The sequence below is a fragment of the Aptenodytes forsteri genome, unplaced genomic scaffold (genome assembly GCF_000699145.1).
Source record: "Aptenodytes forsteri isolate BGI_AS27 unplaced genomic scaffold, ASM69914v1 Scaffold398, whole genome shotgun sequence".
In the NCBI taxonomy this organism is placed as follows: Eukaryota; Metazoa; Chordata; class Aves; order Sphenisciformes; family Spheniscidae; genus Aptenodytes; species Aptenodytes forsteri.
The window spans coordinates 123,424-143,269 of record NW_008794545.1 but is presented as its reverse complement, the minus strand read 5'-3'; the positions used below and the strand labels follow the sequence as shown (position 1 = coordinate 143,269).

The window sequence follows — 19,846 nt, the reverse complement described above, 5'->3', positions numbered from 1 at the left end:
TCGGCTGTGTAGTGTTTAGCTGCCTGCCGGGTTAAACCACAATATTGTGGGAATGAATCTCAAATCTCCGAAATGGATTACATGTCAAAGGCTAACTTATGCCCATAAAACATGCAGGAAAGCAAGAAATTAAATGCAAAGTACATACATGGACACAGCAAGATTTATCCCTCCATGTTTAAAAAAGTTTTTGTAAGTTTGTCTAGTAAGTTACTTTTGCTAGACCTATATACAGAAAAGTAGCTGCAGATGAGATTCCTTCCAATAAAACCACAGTTCCTCAACCTCACTAGTTACTATTCTGAGAGGAACAGAAACCTTTCAGAGAACTGCTGACTTTCCACTGTTAGGATCAGGCCTTTCCTTTACACGTGCTAAGTTACACGTACGTGTTTCAGAATTTGTCCCTCACTGTCAAAGCAATAGTTGTTCAAAGTAAAACAAAATAAAAAAGCCAGAGAAACACAAACATGCTCAGAAAAATGGAAAAAAGAATACTGCATCCAACTGACAGGTAGTTCTGAGAGAAAAATACAACTTATTCAATCACTTTTGTTTTCTTCCACTGTTTTCTAGGCTTTAGCTGAAGGTTCTAACAAAACCTGATGTTAGCTGACTCACAAAACTTACTGAAGTTGCAAGCCAGGGTGATATGGTTGTAGGAATGAAATAATTACACACTTAATTATACATTAAAACAAACAAACAAAACCACACCAAAAAAACCCAATCCTCATTAAAAGAAGGAAGAAAAGCATGAAATAAAGAAGTTCATTCATGTTGTATAAGAATACACTTCATTGTACACACTTGATGTAGGAACAGAATTTTATTCATTTTAATTCAAGAAAAAAAAATCAAGACAAGCTAAACATAATAGCTTACTTAGCATGCTTTCTCTATTATCTTCTGTGTGCCTTTTTCCTCTAGTAGTCCATCTACTTAACACCTTTTGTACTTGGCAAGCAAACGATGGATGTACTTCTTAGACACATGGTGCACATTAACCGAACTACATGGAATTTTAAGCAGAAAATGCGTCTAAAAAATAGTGTTATACAGCCACGTGTTTTATAAAAAGCAAATGCCATCATGCCAAACTGGGCTTAATCCTTTCTCCAGATATAGAGCATACACAACTGGATATCTTTTCCATAGCCTTTAAACAGAAGTCCAGTACATAGCAACTAATTCCACATCCGAATGCAAAACTGGTCCCACTATTTATTTGTTTTAATAAACAAAGAGACTGAGAGAACTATTTGGTTTTTTTGGACAGAAGCAGATTGCACTAAGGGCCATGATTTGCATATCATTAAGAGAATAGCATCCCAAGGAACAACAACAAACCCCAACAGAAATACATACCTTGGAAACTTGTGCACATCGACACAAAGTAACTATGTCCAAGAAAGAAAATATTCTAGGAAGAAAGGAAAAGAACAACAATCAAAATGTTTTATTATAAGTTCAGATTAATACATGGATTCACGGTTCTGTAGTTCTATGGAAATACACCAGTTACACAAGAAGCAAGTTAAATGCAATACGAGTGTTTTACCAAATTATTTTGCTTGTTGAGACTTAAGGAATAATATAGCTATCATCTAAAGACAGTCAACACCAACATATTAGAACCAGCAGGTGCTTCTTCTGAAAATCTATTTTCTGTTTCTCCTTCCTTACTACCCAAACACGTACAAATGATAATAAATTTTTATTTCTTCTTTTTAATTCAGAGAAACTAGCTTATATACCTTTAACTGTGCTACAATTAAAGAAGTAACTTGCACAAATACAGGTGAAGATTTCAAAGGCCGGTGAAGAGTAAGAAATGGAAAACAACACATAGATAAATCCAAGTTCAAGAATCTAAGTACTAACACAAACAACGACCCAAATTTCTAAAGGGGTTTCACAGTGACTACCAAGTCTAACAAGTATCTTTTTTTAATTTACTCTACAAGAAACAACTACAACTGAAAATTTAGCATTACTATTCTGATCATGGAATGAATTCCTCAAGGCTGCCAACTCTTAATAGTTTTCCGAAAGAAATTTTTCACTGTCAAAATGAATTTTGCTAAATACCATTTCCAAACAACAATGAAATCGGTTCAAAGGATGTTCTCAGCGAAAAAAAAATCATCAGCTTAAGCATAAAATATAGATCCTATTCCAAAATCATTTTCTATTACAGAGAATGAAAGATATGAAATATATGAAAGATGTTACTGTAATTCACTTATAAACTGTTACCTGCTCGCCAATGAACTTTTTCAGTTATCAAAACAATGAACAGTAATAGTAACAATTTCATCTTGTAGTGAGATGTTAACACTGAGGAGCAAACACAACTGGTAAGAGATGCTGAACTTAATCATGTAAAATTCTGGTTACTACTTTCCAAGTGGAAATCTGAAGCTAGAGCTCAAAATAGATGCCTACATCTTAAGCGCTGTGATTTTTAGCTGTGGTAAGAGTCAAAAAATGTAATGCAAGTTAATGGAAGTACTTAAACATAACAGCCTCCTGCATGTTTATTATGATCACTTCAGATATTATTCTTCCAATAGTTCATTAACACATGAAAACACTTTCTCTTTTTCACTGTACAGTAATACATTTTTTCAAAAAACCATCAGCCATGCAAACAGAATGACAGACATTCTCAGAAGCTATGAAACAATTTATAAAACCCTGTCAATAACATTCATTTTGATAGCATCTATTTTGTCATTTGAACATCCATTCTGAGGTCTGCCCTCTTTAAGAAACTTAGCAGTGTTTTATGCACAAAGTACACAATGTGCTCAGCAAGATTGCTGGACTGTTCCAATGAGCACTGGAAGCGTTCTCTCTCATTTAAGAGCAGCATTTATACCAATGACCCACCATGAACCCTCTTATGAAGTCACCCTTCCCCCTGACATGAGGCAAACGACAGAAGATGAGAGTGTGGAGATCATGGTAGAGAGCTGCAAAAGCTTCTTGGCTTGTAGAAGCTTCCTCATAGTACCACTGTATGAGTGGAATCAGAGGGTAATGTCAGATTTACTGAAGCTGAAGCACAAAAGACAGATTTCTATGTTATTTATAACGAAGAAAGGAAAAGTTGTGACAAACCGTTTCATGATACAATACTCTCGCCTAAATGAAGAATGTGACAGGCTTTGGAAATGATGTATCAAGTTCTACTGAAAGTAAGAAATAACAGAAGGAATTGTAAGATGTTGAAGAAAGGGTATTTTATATACCCCCACTATTCTGAGCTGTCTGGCAGTCTGTCTTCATGTTTGATTGTTTATTGCTATTACGAGATTAATGTTGATGTGTGATTTCTGTTAAAAAAGTAAATTAAAACCAAATGCAGAACAGATGTATTTATTTTTGCTCCATTCTGTATGAAGTGACTTTTTAAGAAGTCAAGAACTAAAAGTGGTCATTCTATGTTAAAAGGAGAAATATTTTATTAAGTGTAAACATTCATGATGCTTTTAGGTTTTTTATTTTTGTTCTAAAGAAGAAACTTTCTTGCAAGGCAGCCCAAGCTGTCCCCATCAAAATACATAACAACATTAGGACGCATTATAACCCAGCAAAATCAGAATGATTATTATTCACAATTAAATACTATGATAGGTAAGAGATACCAGTAAATTCTTTTACAATTCCTAAGAGTCATTTTGCCAACTTGCTTGAAAACATTTTTTCCACGCTTTTCTATTTATTTACCCTCTATAGTACAGTCTTACATGCAAACCACTAACATACACTTGCTTCTCTACTTGCAGCCCCGCAGAAGTACTAGCAAATACTTACCAGTCAGGGAAACTAGCCAAAAAGACACAAGACTAAGGTTTAAAGCCATTTAAAGTCTTTAAGAGACTTTAAACGCAACCAACAAACTGAGATGGAGATGGCAACACTGACATTGTCAGTCATCTGTCAGTGTCAGACACTGACGTTGTCTGGCGCTTAGGGTGAAGGACTATGTCAGCAGGCACTTGTAATTTTAAAAAGCGGATAAAACTACCAAGTAGGGCAGCTGATGGTTGTATAGCACTTCTGTCCTCTATGACCATAGCTACGTTGATGGACACTAATGCAGCCAGCAGCAGGACTAACTTCCACTTAGTCTTCGGCATGGATTAGTACAGGGAAACTGGAAATTAAGTTAATAGATCCACAGTAAAGTTTAGGATCATCTATTCTGACTTCCTGTATCCCAGGCTATTAAAATTTCCATAGTTATCCTGTCTCGAGCTCAAGAAGGAGAATCTGCTTACCAATAATCAGAGCTCTTCAAGACTTCTCATCCCTAGGCACTTACCACTCTGGACACAAGCCTCATGAGTTTGGCCTTGGAGATCTTTCAATGTTAACAGTACCTGCAGCACTCGTGAGCTTCATGCCAAAGGCACAAAGGGTTGTACAAGCTCACAGTTCCTCAACTCCTTATGGTAAACTTGTATTTGGCTAAAGCCTAACTTCCAGAAAAGGATATATTCTTGATCTGAAAGCCTTCAAGAGATGGAAAATCACCACTTTCCCTGGTAGTTTGTTCCACTGGTTAATCACTGTTAAAATGTTTGCCTTATTTCCAAGGTGAATGTCTGACTTCCAGCTTTATGCTTTTTCCTACTTTTCTTCACCACATTAAGGAGTGCTTTAGCAGTTAGTACTTTCTCCTTGTCGAGTTTTAAAGCCACTTATCATGTCATCTTTAATTCTTCTTTTTAACAATCTTTTTTAGTTCTTTAAAGCTCATTTTCTCTGCACATTTTTCATTTTTCCAGTATGTTTCTTCAAATGTAGACATCAGAAGCACGTGCAGCATTAAAAAAATTTATCAGTATCAACAAAGCTGTACACAGACATAAAGTATGATTTCACTACCCCCATTTTCAGAGCCATTTCAGGCCACTGTAACAGCCTTTTTGACACAGCATCAGACAAGAATCTTACAGTATCTTACCCATTTCACCCTCACATCCTCTTCTGAGAGTACACACTGCAGGCCACAGCTCTTTCTGTAGCATTCCTTAGTCCTGTATATCTAGCCACATGAAATTAATCTGTAAATTAATTAAAATCTTGCTTGAACACACCTCAATTTATCATGTTATTCGGACTTCCTTAGGAGTGCCTTGTCTTCAAAGTAGTTTACCATACAGTTCTTTTTGTGTCATCTATAACTTTTACCTCCAGTGACTTCTGAAGCAGTGATTTCCAAAGCATTAAATTAAAAAAATAATACAAAAAAAAAAAGAATGATATTGGGCCTAATGTCAATTGCTGCAACAACTGTTAACCAATCCTGAATCCCTTTAACATGCACTGATATACTGCACACAGAGTGCTACTTTTAAAATGAAAAGGTCTCATGTTAAAGTCAAATGCCTGGGTAGAAACATGTGATTTTGGTTGGTAAAGCCAACCGATTGTTTACTCTCAAAGAATGATATTGTCCAATCACTTACCTTCCACAAAGCCACAACAACTGTCAGCTATATTCCTCTCTCCCAATTTTCTATCAAACAAATCTATGGCGAGTTTTTCTACTGTATACTGAATATGAGGCTGAGTTTTCCCGTCATCTCTCCCTTGCCTAATAAAAAGTGTTACACTAGTCTTCTGGAATTTTCTTGATACCCCAGACTCACCAAAACTCAGCGTAAGAGGGCCACAAACCTCCTAAGTCACCTTTTTAAGGCATTTTCACTGCAATTTATATGGTCCTGCCAACTACAAGAAGTGATGATCTACAATCTCTATCATCTCCCCGTATATTTCCACACATGCTTCATTATTCCCGTGTGCTATAAACAGACTGCCCTGTGTCTTTCCAAACTAACTGACTCCTAATATTTTGTTTCCCTCCCTATGGAGCCACGGAAAGAAACAGCTGTTTCTCAAAACCCTAACACTGTGCAGCGTACCACCTACAGAGTGAGAAATCAAACTGTGCAAGAGTCAAACTGCTTCCTTCTCACCTTGGTAAGGCCCTTCCCAATTTGATCACGTAAGGAATAAGCTTTGCAGTAATGGCCTGGCAATTACTTATTTTAAGTATTTTGATACAGTACTATATGGATTGATAAAAAGTGGATAACAAAATGCATACAGTAAGTACCACAAACACATACTGTGACTTCCTGGAATTTTTGGCCCAAACCCCAAAATTTGGTATGACAGAAGTGCCCGGTAATTTCTAAAAAGCTTCAGCAATAACATAAGTTAGAGTTTTTTTAAATAACTGACTTGAGAATGGAATTCTATTTCAGAACTTCTATTTTTCACATCTTTTAAATTTATAGTGGTTTTGCACACAAAGAATGGTGACAAACTATCAAAATCAACATAAGAAGGACAAGAAATGCCTGACTGAAGGCAGCACATCATCTAGATAATCTGCTCAGAAGATCCTTTCAACTTTACCACACCATCCAGTTGCTACAAAACAAGCACACCACAAATTTGTAACATCTTCCCCATTTTAGACTATGAACTTCTTAAGGAAGGGACTTCATTATTGATTTGTGCAATTCCTTGCATAGCAAACCTGCTCTCATGAAAGTCCTTTACATGCTGTTAGAATGCAAAGGCAATATGGAAGAGTAAAGCCTATACACGTGAAAAAGTATCACAGAGAGACTTTTCGCAGGTTTTTCCTCACAATTTTCTGGAAGAATGCCCAAGCATACTCTGTTAACAAGCAACAGGGGAAAAGAGCATCAGCCACTCTCAGTTCACTACTAATCACGTTTGAACACACACAGTCGCAAAGTATTGCGACCACCACAGAAGCTGTCTCGTATTTCTCCTAAAACATCCTATTCAATAAATACAAAACATCATTACAATTCTTTGTATGTGGAAGGTTTCTCTTCTCCCTTTGTCCCCCATTTTACTAAACACCCTAATGAGGTGAGGCATGTCACCAATAACTGCAGTCCAGCACTACATATAAACATTACAATATAAACATGCAGGCCATAAAACGCACACATAAGCATAATAATTTTTAGCCATAATCAGTAAAAGTAGAATTTTGCATGCATAAATTTATATCTATACGGTTAAATTAACAATTCTAGTGTTGGTGGTGTTCTAACCTTCACCAACTTTGCAGGAACCTGCTCCATTGGTAAATTCCAGTAACATCTTAATTCAGTAAAACCCCATAATACTACTTGTCTTGGAAATGTAAATGGTGAGGCATATTAAAAGCTTGAGGAGTCTGACTATTTTCTATTTAAAAAAAAAAAAAAGTATCTTTTAGCTCATTTCTGTCTTGTTTTCAGTAGCATGTCACAAAAGGCTGACAAATACCAATTTCTACATGAAGCACACATCCACTGAGTCATCTAATGCTTGACCTTTCAGGTCAATTACTAAAGCAAATCCCTTTTTACTAGGGATGTGCTACTTTGTGAAGTAAAGCACTTAAACTAGAACCTGTGTGAGACACTCCAAAACTTTCCAGTAACTTTTACCCCTGCAATTTCCACTTGTAAACTTCTCAGGCTAAGATGCCTTTCTCAGCAGATCTACACAGCAAGTCTTTCAGTAACAAACGGGGCACCAAAAACCATTTCTTTAGAAGCCAAACCTTTTCTTTTGCCAAGATGATTATTGCTACACAATCCGTACGTAAGTATTAGCAACTGCAAAAGAACAGGCTGTCTACAGGATGCCTAACATCTATTTTCAGCTGAAACAGAAGTCAGCTTTTTCTACAAATAATCAGCTCTGCTGGATTCATTTTATAGTTACAGGACAGCATCTAACTTTTTATGGCCTATACATTACTTGCAAGTACTCGCTCCTTAAAAAAAAAAATATAAATTTTACTTAAAGTATGACCATATGTAACACAACTGCAACACTTTCAGTACATAATTCTCTTAGTATCTGAAAGAAAATGCCCAATAACAAATTCAAGAAGGGCCAGTTCTGTTTAATTTACCATCAAATACACAGAATACAGCAACTACATTATGTGGTAATTTCTTTTGCAGGGTCAATTATGTAGCTAACATACAACTACGTTATGCAAATGATAGAGTAACTTTAGTCTGAAAATTAAATACAGAAGATAGCGCATGAATGCACCCCTGCTGCATCTTTGATTTGTATTTACTTGGATATTATGGATGAGTAATACAACTTAAAAGTTTGTAGTTTTGTAACGTTTTAGAAGTCAAGTTAAAGACTCGAATACAAAACTTTCATGTAGTAAGTGTCCAAGAAAAGCTCAACCCATGAAACAGATTTTATCTAATGTTTCACAAAAGGTCAGATATATGCTAAAATCAGTTTCAGCATCTTTGCTTAGCTCTGTTTCACTCAAAATAGCTGTTGACCTAACAATTTTGAGCAATCGCCTCATTGCATTGGTTATCCTGATTCATATCATAGCAAGACACAAGACTCTTAAGCAGAAAAACTGTAACAACTGTTATTAGAAAAGAACCTTAATATTTAACATCATTAAGTCTTTAATAATACTGGTTAGGAATCTCACTGCGGTGCTTCCAAAAGGGAAGCTGAAGTAGAAAGTTTCAGAATCCTTTCTTTGCTATGAGTTTTCTGTCTTTTTTTTTTTTTATTCTAAATAAAAATCACCTTTCTCCCTTCCCAAGACAATATTCATTAAAGACCAAATACTATCTTTCAAACAAAAGGATGAGGCAAGTCACGTGCTTTTACCTAGAAATGAAGTGGCAACAAGCTAAGAGGACTCCCAACACCCCCACACTCATCCTTCACGCCTTTCTAAAATTGTAATATTTGTAGAGGGGGATGATCCAGATTTCTAACTTTAAAAGCCCCATGGATTGTCCAGTTTAATCACTTCTTGTAAGTGCTGCATAAGCTACAATGTTCTGTGGCAAGTCACGTGCTTTTACCTAGAAATGAAGTGGCAACAAGCTAAGAGGACTCCCAACACCCCCACACTCATCCTTCACGCCTTTCTAAAATTGTAATATTTGTAGAGGGGGATGATCCAGATTTCTAACTTTAAAAGCCCCATGGATTGTCCAGTTTAATCACTTCTTGTAAGTGCTGCATAAGCTACAATGTTCTGTGATTTCTAGAAGCCATTGCGGCTCGGCTCGTATGACTCTCTAGCTTCATTAGCAGGATTCTTATAAAAGTTTTAGCTATAGATGCTCTTATCTAGAGCACAGGCTTTTTGTTGGGGGGGTTGTTTCTTCTTTTTTTGCTTTAGGTTTTTTTTGAGGCATCAGTCAGTAGACAGAATTCTGTAAAGAAAAATGGGTCTTAGCTGAAGATTTCTAATTTGCAGAAAAGCATTTGATAAATGAGAAATGAACTACTACTTATGGGCAGACAGGAATTCACGAAAGGAGACACAGCCTGAGGAGGATACCTCATGCACCCATACAGGCTGGGGGCCGCCTGACTCAAAAGCAGCTTCGCAGAAAAGGACCTGGGGGTCCTGGTGAGCACCATGTTGAACATGCCTCAAAAGAGAAGATTTTGGGGGGGATCATATCAGTGTGTATAAATATCTGACGGGAGGGAGTGAAGATGACAAGACTCTTCTCAGTAGTGTCCAGTGACAGGAAAGAGGCAATGGACACAAACTGAAATACAAGAATTTCCACTTAAACAAAAGAAAAACTTTTTTTTTTTCTGGGAGTGTTGTTGAACACCAGACCAGGTTGACTAAAGAGTTTATCAAGTCTCTATGCTTTGAGATATTCAAAACTCGACTGGACAATGCCAAGAACAACCCTGCTCTAGCTGACCCTGCTTTCAGCAGGGGAGTTAGAATCATAAATCATTCAGGTTGGAAAAGACCTTTAAGAACATTGAGTCCAACTACAAACTTAACACTGCCAAGTCTATCACTAAACCATGTCCCTAAGCGCCACTTCTACATGACTAGATGATCTCCAGAGCTCGCTTCCAACCTCAGCTATTCTATAATTTTTTTAATATAAATTTCATTTTTATGAAGTGATTCTATTAAGCACAAATTTGGCAACTATAATACATCTTACTAAATAAAAGCAGTTAGCTTAGTGATTAGCTCAGAGTGGTTTAACTTGCAGCCCACAGTCCCAATCCAACCTGCTGGCTATTCCAACTATCCTACGGTCAGTCTTTTCCCACAAGTGAAAGGACTGTATAGTTCGGGCACCAAACAGCCAAAAATCAACCATACCCACCCTGCACACTAGTGGCTAGGTAAAGATGTGGAAAAATAACATGATGCCCTGGTGGTACGCAGCCTAGGGATGCTCCATAAACCATGATCACTACAGCCATAAAGTTTATGGAAACTTTGGTTAGTCGCTGGACTAGGATTTGAAAGATTTGATCCAACCTGTAGCTTTGCTACTGGCCTGGAGGATGACCTTGAACAAAAGATTTCTCTTCCTGGTGCTTGTGTCTGCATCAGAAAGACATCAGAAAGCTCACCTCTTCTGTAAATACTTCAAGAGTTACAGACAAAAAAAAGTATAATTATTTGGTATTGTTATTTAAACTGTCTAGCATCAATATTTAACAAAATGATTTTTTTTTTTTTGTAGGGAGTTAAGAGTATCTTTTGAATTGCCTTTATGTTTTGATGGCACTTTTAACATGGAAATGAGGAAGAAGAACATTTCCCCCTCTGCCTCCCAAAGCTCCATATAAAAAGCATGACTTCTTTATATCACTGATACTTCTGAACATTTGGCTTTGATGATTTGTTAATCAAGAGATTAAGTTTAAATAAAACTCCAGTTTCAAGGCAAATAAAGCTCTAAATGGAATTAAGTCTTGATTAGTTAAAGAACAGATTCTAAATAGCAAATAAAAGAAAAACAAAATGAAACAAAATAAATGCTAATGTATGATTCCAAGAGTTGTGTAAGTCATTGCTATATCCCCTTTAGCTGTTACTCCTGCTTCAAATGCTTGTTATTTACTTTTGTTTGTTCCAGTATGACTAAACCTTTGTCACAAGCATGTTCCTACTGAGAGATAATATCTGTACTTGAACCAGGTAACGCTGAAGCACCCCATTTATAAGGAAGTCCCAATTGTTCGAGCAGAAGCATTAAAGAAAGTATTTCCTTTTCACAATTTACAAATCTTACTCAGCACCTTGACAAAAAAAACCCAACTCTTCCATTCCCAAATCTCTTCTGCATTAACAAGAGTATACAAGAACACTAGCGTGCAATTTTCTGCGTTCTTAGAGCCTCTCACTCACATTTTTAAAGGAATTCCATGCGAAACATCTCTGCCCAAAACATTCAGTCTTAAGCTTACTCTTGCATTTGTTGGTGAATAAAAACAAATCACTTATATTAAATAAAGAATGGCAGCTACCTACTCCGGTTTCAAAAGGCCAAATTTAATTGATCATATAATCATTTGCAAGTGTTCAGCATCTCATACAAAGAATCCAGAAAATGCATACAAAGCACCAACTGGTGAGGTAAAGAACTGAAAAATATAAACTTGCATCTGGAACAGATCTTGGCAAGAATTTCATGAGCAAACAAACAATACATATAGCAGTGTAAAAAAAGGTCAACGTGAGACCTTTTCCATATTCTGAAGTGGGTACGCTGACCACCAAGCTATTGACTCTCTTGTTTTCTCAGACAGAGCACAAGTTCTGTCCTGAATTTAAGGTATATCATTGGAAAGTTTTAAAACCCATTCCTACTTCAGAATAATTGGAAAATTTTCTAACAAAAGTTGGTTAATCAGAAAATTGCAACTTGTTGCATTCTTAGTGCATATTTGAAGTTAGATACACTACCTTGAAGGCTGAAGGTACAGAGAAACTAAATGACTATTCATTTTAACATTGGGTAAATCATGTTAAAACAAACAAAAACAGTATTGGTAGTGTGATATTATTTATCAATTGCTGCTAAAGCATGTAAGAATTCTGAAAACACCCAGTAAGTCTTAAATAGTCCTAAAGGATTACCATCCTGTTGCTTCCCTGGCTAAAGATCAAAATATTTAATCACTTTCCAGAGGCATTATCTTTTCCACGACCTGTGCCTGTGATTCATTCTGATCACTTGCTCGGTTGGTTTTCTGATCACTTTTTTGGAGGTAAATACCACTGGAAATGAGTATATGAGTGAGTCTGGATTTGATATTATGCTGTTATCGGTTGTATTGTTCTTGCTTGCTTCCTGTCAATGTTATTCTCCATATTTCTAGTTAACAAATATGTTTCCCTCACCCGTATTTAAAGGAGTTTTCTATATTGAGTAGTTAAGTGTGAGATTGGAGGGTTGTAGCTGCTCTGCAGTAATTCCTTGGACAGATGTATTTCAAGGCATGCTAAATCAAAGGACTTACTTCACTTAATGAAAGTTACTTGTACAAGGCACTATTAGACCCCCCTTTACAGAAACCATAGATTTGTGTAAATATACAGAAAGGAAGTAAGTTTTACTTTCATAAGCAACTCCTATACAACCAATTCAGTTCATAATCTGTATGAATGCAGTTCATGTACTTGTATCCATTTGGTTGTTTCTGATTCTAAATAGCTATATTGTAATTGCTTGGCAGACTACTACAGAGGACTTCAAAGAGATGCAAAACATGGTCTAAAATCAAAGACTGCATGTGCATTATAAAACTGTAATGTTTTCCTGAGATTGTCAAACACTGAACAGCAGTCTTTGCTACTCAGGGTGAAATATTGCCCTATTTAATTATACAAATCCTTCAAGCAGGGAAAATGAATCATGTTTGAGATGATAGATTTCCCCCCACCCTCAAAATACATGCATTGTTTGTCTGCTTACAAAATTCTTACCAACTAAGAACAGTTCTAGATACAAGTTTGTATTTTTGAGTTCTTCGACTCACCAGTTGGTACTTTGTACGCTAAGATACAGCAGCCAAATTTTAAAGTGATTGGGGGCCGTTTAAGTACCTACAGTACCTAGCTAAGAAATCCCAATGGCATTATGACCATTTTTTGCTGTAACCTTTGCTATATTTCTTTTCTATTTCCCCCACAGTTAAGCACACAGATGGTAAAGCATCACTTCAAATATACCAAATACTATGTTTGACTTGACTAATTTTAAGCTTCTGGTAATTTTTCTTCTGTACAATAATGAACACACTAAAAGCTGAGCAAAAAGCACTGTGCAGTAATAAAAGCAAAGAACAGAAACATGAAAATATATATAATACTTCATTAGCCAACTCACAAGCTGCATATTCTTGCATACAAGAAAAGCTGCTGCTGGAACACAACTCCTGGGTTCCTCTCCTAATTTAAGTCCCATAACTTTGCTTATCCTCTTTTAAATCTGATTGAGCACTCAAATTTTCAGTCTGATGACTAAGACCTATTATTCAAGTACATGCACCCAATAAGTATGGTTTATAGCAGAACTCATAATAGCTTCTACATTTGTGGTACTATTTATGAAGTTGGTACTTTGTAGGCAGAAAGGAACTGAAAATGGTTCAGGCCAAAAGGAATAAACATCTCTATTTCTGAAGCTTGCCATTTTCGTGCAAAATCTTATAGCACAGAACGTTAACAGTTAAAATACAAATGAACAAATGTTATCTGTCCTTCTACGTGCCAGAAGTACCGGCTATACCTCCATTTTCAAACATGTATTATTACTTTTTATCAAGCACAAAACATAAAAATTTTTGGAAGCTGTTGGAAAGTCAGAACATTCTAATATTAATTACATTCACTTAAGTTTTTTTGTTTCCAATGCTTTTCAAACTCATATTGTAACTTTAAAAATCCATTTGTTTTTTCCAGCAAGTTACAAGGAAAAAAAGAAAAAGATGATCATCTTCAAGGCTGTGACATCTTACTGGAAAAGTTGTTACTGTTAAAATTGCAATAGTCTATCTCTGACGATTTCTGATTCTTCTGATGATATGGGTTTATTAACTTTAGACACCAAGGCAAATCCACAACTAACGTCCTGTATAATCAAATGATGCTTTTCCATAAACACACAGGCTAAGAAAAAAAAATAAAGCTACAATTGTCTGAAAACATTGTTTAAATTACACAATTTATACCACCTCCGCAGGATTCTTACTCAAACATTATACAACTAAGCATTTATTCAACCTTTCACTTCTTGTAATATATAAGAGCAGAGCGTTCCTTGCCAACTGGCAAACTAATAGCACTGCAACAGCTAATGGGGGTGATCATTTTTCTTTTGCTTGAACAGTACTACAAACCAAAGTTTTTAGAAGCAGCCTATTTCTTCCACAGGAAAAAAAAAAAATCCAATATTACAAATAAAAATAAATGCCCATAAACCAGAAAAAGTTACAAATGAAATGCCTCCCTCTCTCCAATCAAGCTGTTCTACCTACTTCAAAGCATAACTGGTCCCTCCAAACCAGGGTTGTCTTCAAAACCATCACTGTCCATATTAGTCAGATATCCTCCTTCCTCCTCTGCCCAGTTATCTGGGTCTACTTGAGAAGGAACAGATAATCTCTGGTTTTGTATCCTTTCAAATGAGCTTCTTGCCTGAGAAGCTGAAGGTTTCAGTCATTTACTTACAAGTGTAGTAGATTTTCTGTAGAAAATGTGCAAGAGACATGACACTGCCTTGAAAACCTTCCAAGCTAATTCTGGTTGTTAGATAAATAAATACATAAATAATAATAATGAGAAAGAGTAAGAACTGCAGTATAGACCAAGGGCTTACTTTGTTCAACTTCAGAGTATGCAACTAAAGCAACAAATGAATACATTTTAGAGTGGTAGTATTTCCTAAGTCTACCATCAGAAAAAGGCTTCTCAATTTTAAAGGAAAAAACTGGATTGCTTGTTAAAGTCAAGATTACAGAAGTTTAAATACTTGATGCAAATGAGAACAAGATCAATTCTTGCAACAGAAGAAACTGTGTTTACATTTCATTTCCAGATATTTGTAACAAGATATTAACCACTTTTTCCATGTGTCAAATTTCATGTTTTTTTTAAAAAAGAGCTGTAGTGCTTTCCAACAGTTTTCATACATATCTGATACAAGCAAGCAAACTAAGTGCATTTGATGACACTTTCAACAGTATTTACCATTCAGTTCCGGCACTGTGAGCAAAGTGTTTCCACTGCAACCAGTTTACTCTCCTTTTAATTAAAAGGTAGACTGCATAGTTAATATAGTAAAAATAATTAGGATATTAATTACACTCAGTGTGGCAATATTTAACCTCTCCTGTCATAACCATATGGCAAAACAATTTTAAAACATATTGTAGCATGAGCATAAACTGTTTTAGGTGTTGAAAGACATTGAGGCTCAGTGTTACAAAAGCATTTACGTGCAGGAGCATAAAACAAATTCCCCACTGATAATCCTTTAGACAGCCAGGTTTGTGCCCTTAAATTTCCTGAGGTATCTATACTCTGCAGGAATGAGAACTCAGACCCACATCCCATCATAACACACTCTCTAACATGCTCTGCCTCTGGCCTTGTGAGTTTGTCTCTGCAGCAGTACAATTTCAAAAGGAGGTTTACAGAGCATCTCTCCCACCCATCCTCTTCTTCTCCATTCCAAAGCCCTGATGGTCAGCACAATATTGTGGGTGTTATGAAATGCGGACTTTACTTCTCCCTGGCTATGGACAGACCATCACCTGAGCCCCAGCATTCAGCATGAGATCATGATGATCTTTACTGAGAAAGCTGACTGTCCCAATTCAATTTCTTAGATCATCAACTCTTCTGGCTACAGCTGCAACGCTACTTTGGTAGATCACTGTGCAACTGCAAAGAGGACATGTCTGCACAAGAACTAGATGGTTGACTGAATCATCAGTTCTGTGTATGCTCAGCCTGGGCTATTTTATTTTGTCATTCCAGCCCCAGGAAGCCCTTCAACCACACAAAAGGCTTCTTTAGACACTGCAATGATAATTAGTGTAGTGGCAGTGCCTAGCTGCACCACTTCCCCAGTTGGTCAAATCCAAGGTGAGCCTATATATCCCCTGAGTTGCTCTGTAAGAAGTTATCTTGAATACAAGAGCTAACAGCTCAGCCACTGGTACTGTCCAAGTACTTGCACATGGGTTTTTTCCTGCTGAGTTCTTTAAATTGTCCTGTACAGTAAGATATATGTTGGAATAAACATACTGATCAATGAAACACACAAGCTACTCCCTATATAACATTTTAAAGAACTTACCAGGTTTGGTGTTGGAATACACAATTCAAGAAACTGACACCTAGAAGTTAGATGCAGGAATTCTCACAGTAAACCTCAACACATTAATTTAATAGATGCTGCTCATGTAATTAGCATAGACACAATAATTTAGGAATTTAATATCTATATAGCTTCACAGATATTTTCTTTTTATCCTACAATGAAAACTGAGGCATACTACATAATCAGTAAGTTCTTTCAAAAGAAGATGTCTTTACTATCTCAGTGCACGATACTTTTCACTGTCTAAACCACATCAACAAATTCTGTTGAATTACATAAATGGGATACTTAGCACCCATAACAGTGAAAAGGACAGCCATTTCCACAGATATTTGGAGAAGAGCACCCATCACAGTGAAAAGGACAGCCATTTCCACAGATATTTGGAGAGTCCTACTGCTAGAAAAAAAGTTTGCAGATTACAGTGCACGATACTTTTCACTGTCTAAACCACATCAACAAATTCTGTTGAATTACATAAATGGGATACTTAGCACCCATAACAGTGAAAAGGACAGCCATTTCCACAGATATTTGGAGAGTCCTACTGCTAGAAAAAAAGTGCTTGCAGATTATATGATTCTTTGCTAAGGAGGCAGCATATTAAATTGACTTGTATCTTGTGGTTCATGTGTGGTATTGAGTGCAACAAAGCAAAAGTTATCAGAATTTCTGTTCAGGGCATCATACAGTGACGCATCTCTTTTAATCACATTTTCTAAACAGTTCTACGAGTCTAATTTACAACACTGTCACCATATGGAATGAGTATTTCTCAACAAAAATGAAAATCCTTTTAAAATTCAATTCCTTTAACAACAGACTGCTTCTTTAATACCACCAAGAGAACACTGTGATAGTACAGACACTAAAAGAAGTCATAATGTTTTAAAAGCACTTTCTTCAGACACAAGATGCAAAATACCATTATTTGCGACATCCTCCCACTTCAAATCAAACAGGAAGCAATGACATACATACAAGCTAACCCAAACATCTCTTTAGTGTATCAAGAAGAAATCATCAGCTCAATTTTAATACCATCACTAAAAACTAATTGCAGCATTATAAGTGAACACCTTCTTTTTTTTCTTTCCCCTCAAAGAGTGGGCTGCAACAAAACCTATATGCAGGTAACAGAAGATGTTGCTGAGCTGGTTCAGTTCCATCTCTGAAGTGGTCACATCCAGTCGAGCGGTATCGCCACATTTGGCAGTTACACTTCGCTTGAAATCAACTTTCAACAGGATGAGAGCATGAAGACATCCATCAGTGTCTCAACCACGGGCTAAACTTACTGATCTTGGTGTTGTAGCTAACTCCTGCAAAGGTGATCTACTCACACACCAGCAAGCTGATGAAATTTATGACTAGCCGAATGACCACAGTAAGAAAAATCCTCCTGTTGGTTCTACCTCATATAACAGACTGGCAGTAATGGCAACAGGCAGCGCTTTTCACTGCAGTGACTTTTTGAAAGCTTTGAAGTTGAATTTATATTTTATTTTGTTGTAACAAAGTTCATGACACGAAGAGTGTGAACTATATTAGAGAAAGGATTATAGGCTCTTCAGACAGATAAAACATTGTGCAGCATGGAAGAGTTGACTACTCTGTACACCAAAGCTTTTTGGACATTTTATTTCACCACTTTTTCTGATATGCAAGGAAAAGATCAGTATTAAATGACATCCTCCATGGTACAGTATAATTTGTACACATTAAAACAAATCAAGACTAACCAAAAGACAACAAGTTCAAGAATTCCAAGAATTAAATCAGATATGTTGCTATTTATTTCAAGACAGATTTAAGAAAGAATGAATAGCACTTGATAGTCTGTAAGCCACATAAGCAATGTACAATCCTCAGATTTTTACTCCTTAACACATTATGTAGAATTACCTTAACAGAAGTTCTTTGGGTAGTTTTTTGTTAATAAGGGCTTCATCAGTATTTGAGAAAACCTAGAAACAGAAAGAAAAAACATCATTTAAAAAGACCAACAAGAAAAACAGCTTTTAGAGAGTCTTTTCACCTTCTACTTAGGCGCTTAATTCTTTTAAATTACTGTTAATATCAAGTTTTCAACATGTTAGTTGGTAATACTATAAAATTATTTCAATATACACAACAGGGCCACACCCATGCATACACCTGCTCTTCCCTAGAGCTAAGACTTAACCACACAAAAATTGTGGAGCAACTTAATAATCATTAAACAAGCAATCAGAAGCCACACTTACACCCCATAAAGAAGTATTTTAGGCAGTAGCGAAACTTCTAGCAATAGCAAGACACATACAAACATGCACTAGTTGCACAGTCCTAAAACTGTCACATTAGAGAAAACATAAATGGGACACTTTCCAGTTATTCAGGACCCTTCCTTCACTGTCTACAGTGTAAATACTTTGGCCCAGGTATGTGAATATGGATAAAATATAATAATCTAAAGATTTAAAGAATTTACTGCCACAGATATGACAGCAACTGCTATATAAGCAAGGGAAGCACCTCAAGAAATGCTACAAGAAAAACTGAAAATACCTCTCACCCAGAACTTCATATTACTAACATATCTCCCAAGAAAAAGAAAGTGGAGAGACCGAAAGAAAATGCCCAAGGGAAAAAGCAGGTAATACTAAGATTATATATGGAAGCGTTTCCGCAAAAGGAGGAAAGGATCAGTCAACAGTTAAATAGAAAAACTAAACAACGGAGATATTGACCAGACTTACAACTTATTGTAAATATTTAGGTTTGAGAAATTTTGCCAAAGGAACACAGCAATAAACAAAACAGAAGGCAAATCAGAATTTAAGGAACCATGGCATAGACTGGAGGAAGTCAAAGTCACAAGCAATCACTTCCCCTATAAAGAGAAGGCCTTTATGGAGTCCATTTGCTGTCCACATTACCAGAAACAAAAGCTAGAAAGAGGGATCCAAAATAGCTGAGAGTTTTTTGAATGCTAAAAGGTAAATATGAAAACCACACAACACAGAAACATGAAAAACAACTGGAAGAAATCTTTCCCCTGTCCTTCACTAAGAATATGCTGTTCCTGACTCAAGCATCAGGATATTACCCCTTGTCCATCCTACCATCAACATGTATCACATACTTGGTAACTATTTGCTTTGCTTTTACAACTTATTGTAAATATTTAGGTTTGAGAAATTTTGCCAAAGGAACACAGCAATAAACAAAACAGAAGGCAAATCAGAATTTAAGGAACCATGGCATAGACTGGAGGAAGTCAAAGTCACAAGCAATCACTTCCCCTATAAAGAGAAGGCCTTTATGGAGTCCATTTGCTGTCCACATTACCAGAAACAAAAGCTAGAAAGAGGGATCCAAAATAGCTGAGAGTTTTTTGAATGCTAAAAGGTAAATATGAAAACCACACAACACAGAAACATGAAAAACAACTGGAAGAAATCTTTCCCCTGTCCTTCACTAAGAATATGCTGTTCCTGACTCACAGGACAGGATATTACCCCTTGTCCATCCTACCATCAACATGTATACTTGGTAACTATTTGCTTTGCTTCTTGGTTAAAAAAAAAAAAAAAAAAAAAAAAAAAAAAAGGGGGGGGGGGGGTTTGGAAAAAAGGTAA

At 36.3% G+C, this 19,846-nt stretch overlaps 1 protein-coding gene across 1 annotated transcript in view; it reads right to left on the bottom strand.

Moving 5' to 3' along the window:
- The window catches only part of FBXL2 (F-box and leucine rich repeat protein 2), a 77,237-nt gene that overhangs the window by 27,103 nt on the left and 30,288 nt on the right, over positions 1-19,846 (bottom strand). Inside the window, exons 4-5 of the mRNA XM_009272431.2 lie at positions 18,129-18,190; positions 1,369-1,423 (exon numbers count right to left, since the gene is read on the bottom strand). Of these exons, the coding sequence (XP_009270706.1) occupies positions 1,369-1,423; positions 18,129-18,190 (117 nt within the window). The remainder of the gene's footprint in view (positions 1-1,368; positions 1,424-18,128; positions 18,191-19,846) is intronic.